General features: G+C 31.6%; 1 protein-coding gene across 1 annotated transcript; it reads left to right on the forward strand.

Annotated features, from left to right (window-relative positions):
- The first annotated feature begins 2959 nt into the window (after positions 1-2959).
- Positions 2960-4650, forward strand: LOC122593995 (60S ribosomal protein L21-1-like). The gene is made up of 2 exons (XM_043766467.1): positions 2960-3280; positions 4270-4650. The coding sequence occupies exons 1-2, from the start codon at positions 3044-3046 to the stop codon at positions 4525-4527; spliced, it is 495 nt and encodes a 164-aa protein (XP_043622402.1). The 5' UTR covers positions 2960-3043; the 3' UTR covers positions 4528-4650.

Below are 4650 nucleotides of genomic sequence, written 5' to 3' on the forward strand. Positions count from 1 at the left end.
TCAATTTGTCATTGTTGGGCTGACCGTGGTAGTTTAGTATGCGTTGAAACGGTGTCGGTGTGTAAATTATCCACGTCTTGTTGATTTAGCATATTATTACTAGTTTATTACAAGAATAAAACTTTAACTGAGTTGTTAATAATTAAAAAATAAAAATTTTGACAAACTTGTTAGAGAGGTCATGCAATGTCACAAGAGAAACTACATTTATTCGATCAAAGTCAGAGTCTTACTTACTCACTATAAAATAAATAACAATTAATTAAAGTAAACATATACATGTATATATGTGTATTAACATTGAAGATGAATTTTCAAAACTGTTGGCATTAATACTAGCTTTACCATGAAGCAAAAGTTTATAGATTATGAACTGCCACTCTCAACAATATTTAAACCAATTCAAAAAGGCTAACAAAATCAAATCAATAATTTGTGATGATGATGACGATGATACAATTTCTTGATGTGATCCATAGGATTCCATGATGGATTGGGTGATCCCAACAACGCTGAACATCTATTCCCTGTAAACACAACATAAGCATTGGTTAAAAAAAGTCTACATTAATTGTACACGTCTTGTTGATCTAGCTTAATTATCACTAGTTTTTTACACTAATAAACCTTTAACTAAGTTGTTCAAAAAATAAAAATCTTGACCAACTTGTTAGAAAGGTCAGGCAATGTCACAAGAGAAACCACATAAGCATTTATATTCGATAAAAGTTAAGAATCGTACTCACTCATTAGCTATAAACTGAATAGCAATTAATTAAAGCAAACATATACATGTGTGTGTGTGTGTGTTAACATTGAAGATGGATTTTCAAAACTGTTGGCATTAATACTAGTTGTACCATGACTCAAAACTTTACAGAACTGACATTGTCAACGAAATTTAAACCAATTTAAAAACCCTTAAAAATTCAAATCAAGAATCTATGATGATGATGATGATGAGTTAACACTTTGTCGGGAAAGTCCAAATAGGTCATTGCTAATACTTCGTCGGGTAAGGGATCGGAATATTAGTTGGCCGGATTGTAAAATTGGTGATATGGCCAGAAAATATATGGTATGGCCAGATTATATATGGTATGTAATAGAATGTATGTTAAACATGCCTAGGACATTAGAGGTAAAGGTGAAGGAATATATGTGGATCTAATTAGTTTGAGACTATTATTTGTAATGAGACCATTATTTGTAATGTCGTCGTCACCTATATGAATTGGAATTGACCGGGATAGTGTTGTATTACTAAAATGTGAATGTGATCGGGATGAAGTGGTCCAGAGGAGTAACATTGTAAATTGAAATTATATATTGAGATCCACTATTCATTTATTTCTTTTTCACATTTGCTTGATCTAAGGGCTAAAAATCAAGATCCATATGAATCAATCTTATTAGTAAAAAAAAAAGACAAACAACACTATTGATAAAAAAAAAAAAAAAAAAGAAGGAAAGCATCCCCTATTCCCCACTCAGTATCTTCTTTTCATTCTTTTTTTTAACCATTTAAATTTTGTATTCTAAATGCCTCGAACACCAAGAAGTCAGAAGAAAATTCCCATTAACCAAGTGAATTTCGGTGACGGAGAGGGAAGTTATGTACAATTTTTTAATTTTTTTTTTTCTGTTTTTGTTTTGTTTTCTCCAGTTAAAAATAAAAATGTAAATAAAAATCTTGATTAAATGAAATAAAAATAAAAATCTTGACCAACTTGTTAGTAAGGCATGCAATGTCACAATAGAAACCATAGAAGCATTTATATTCGATAAAAGTTAGAGACCTACTTACTCACTATAAACTAAATAGCAATTAATTAAAGTAAACATATGCATGTATATGTGTGTGTGTGTTTTAACATTGAAGATGGATTTTCAAAACTGTTAGCATTATTACTAGTTTTACCATGACGCAAAAGTTTACAGATCATGAACTGCCACTCTCAACAAAACTTAAACCAATTCAAAAAACCTAACAAAATTAAATCAAGAATCTATAATGATGATACAAATCCATGACGTGATCCATAGGATTCCATGATGGATTGGGTGACCCCAACAACACTGAACATCCATCCCTATAAACACAACATAAACATTGGTTAAAAATTCTACATTAATTGTACACGTTTTATTGATCTAGCTTAATTATTACTGGTTTATTACAGTAATAAAACTTTAACTAAGTTGTTAAAAAATAAAAATAAAAATCTTGCCTAACTTGTTGGAAAGGGCATGCAATGTTATAAGATAAACCACATAAGCATCTTTAAGTTTTAATTTTTGGTTGTGAAATAGGTTGTTATACTTAAGGCAAGTGTTATTGCTCATTATTATTTTTGAGTTATATTTAAATATTGGATCAATATTTTCAACAGGCTTTAAAAATAGAAATGAGAAATTAAATTTATATTTCATCTCTATAAATGTGTATATTATGTTTATAAACTTGTACAATATCCATGAGATAAAAAACTATTCAAAGTTTCTTTTATTAAAAAGCTTTTATCCTATCATTGGAGATGCTCTAATATTACTTCATATGGAAGTATGGAACCCATACTGACACTAAGGGTTTGGATTACGATTTTTTAAAGTTATACCAACTTTATAGGTAAAATTGATAGAATCTCAACCTTAGTATTAAAACCAATGATCAAAATTCCAACTTGATTTTTAAATCTTAACTCTTTATTTCAATCCAAAGGTTGAGATTCTCATATAATTTTGATAATTTTCGGACCCATACCATCGATATCATAACGATATCTAAAGGGCTTACTGCGCTAGAATCCACAGGGCTACTTTGGAGCTTGGAGCCTTGTACATGCTCTAAAAAAGACCACACAAACAAAGCTCGTTAAAATTTAGATTAAAAAAAAGGCCCAAATGACTAAAAAAGAAAAGCCCATAAAAACCCAAATGAAAAACCCTAGACACTCATATACCACCACCCTAATCTTCCAAAAACAACAACACACTCTTGTGAGAAGCAGCAGCAGGAGAGAAGAAGCCGCCAGAAAAAAAGATGCCAGCCGGACATGGGTTAAGATCTCGAACAAGAGACTTGTTCGCAAGAGGGTTCAGGAAGAAGGGAACCATCCATCTCTCGACATATCTAAGAACATATCATGTCGGTGATTATGTCGATATTAAGGTTAATGGTGCTGTTCACAAAGGCATGCCCCATAAGTTCTACCATGGCCGTACTGGTCAGGTCTGGAATGTCACCAAACGTGCTATTGGTGTTGAGATGAACAAACAGGTCTCCTTTTTCTCTAGTATTCTGTATAGATTTATATATTATATGTTGTATGTATACATTTATATAGATTATGATTATGAAATGTTTGTTTGTTTTTTCTTAATCTTTTTATGTATCTATATTTGTATGTGTATTTATATATGTATTCTGTAAGTAATGTTTGTTTGTTTATATGCTTAAAGTTTTGTAATTTTTGTTGTTGTGGGGGTATGGGTTTAATTGTTTGTATATCTGGAGCTGTAGATTTAAGGTTTTTTTTTCTTTAAAAGAATAAAAGGTGTTTTGATGGTGTTTGTATCTATTATATATGTTGGTAACTTGGTATGTATTGTTATTGCATTGTTAACTATATATCTATAATGTATATTTGTATGTGATAAATCACTTGTATCAAGTATTCAGGATGCGTACATTGCTTTAAGTTGGGTTTTCGATTAGCATGTTTTCTGGATTTATCGGCTTATATGAAGTTTGAGGAGGTTACTTGACCGTCTTGCATCAGTAAGGTTTTTAGACTATTAGTAAGCTCATATTTTTGATAGGCAGAAAAGCCCACAAATAAGCTCATATTTTGAAACACCCATGTTTGTATGAGTGTAATTATATATCTTGTCTAAGAACTAGGATTGTATTTGGGTTTCATTTGGTTGTATCTTTATATGTTGTGATGCAGTATGGATTTCAACAAGAATATGATCTGACCTTTTTTCGTAAAAGAATGGCCATTTGTATGATAGAAAGTATGAAGCGTTGTCGTTCTTTTTCACTTTATGCTGTCATATTCCATTTGGTTCAAGGCGTGGTCACACAGTATTTATGTTTATTATTGATTACCAATTCCATTTATTTGACTGTTTTGATTATAAGCCCTTTGACGAACTGTTGGAGAACTCGACCAAAAGAAATCTTGCAGTTGGTCTGTTATTCTATTAGCAGAAAATCGTCATCATTATCTAATAAAATGCTGCCCTTCATAATTTATGTTACAGGTTGGAAACAGGATTATCAAGAAGAGAATTCATGTGCGCATTGAACATGTGATGCCATCCAGGTGCAATGAAGAGTTGAAAATGAGGATCAAGAAGAACGATCAACTGAAGGCAGAGGCTAAGGCGAAGGGTGTGGTGATCAGTACCAAGAGGCAACCATTGGGACCCAAGCCAGGATTTATGGTGGAAGGAACTACTCTCGAAACTGTAACTCCCATCCCCTATGATGTTGTCAACGATCTTAAGGGTGGATATTAAGTTTAAAGTTTGTTTTAAAACTTTTTGGCAGTTTATGTTTCATGACTTTGTTATGTTTAATGTACTTTATTTTTAATTTCGACTGGATCTGTCTCTCTTCAATGAAAACCGAGTTTTGGGTTA

This window comes from Erigeron canadensis, chromosome 3 (assembly GCF_010389155.1).
Source record: "Erigeron canadensis isolate Cc75 chromosome 3, C_canadensis_v1, whole genome shotgun sequence".
Lineage (NCBI taxonomy): Eukaryota > Viridiplantae > Streptophyta > Magnoliopsida > Asterales > Asteraceae > Erigeron > Erigeron canadensis.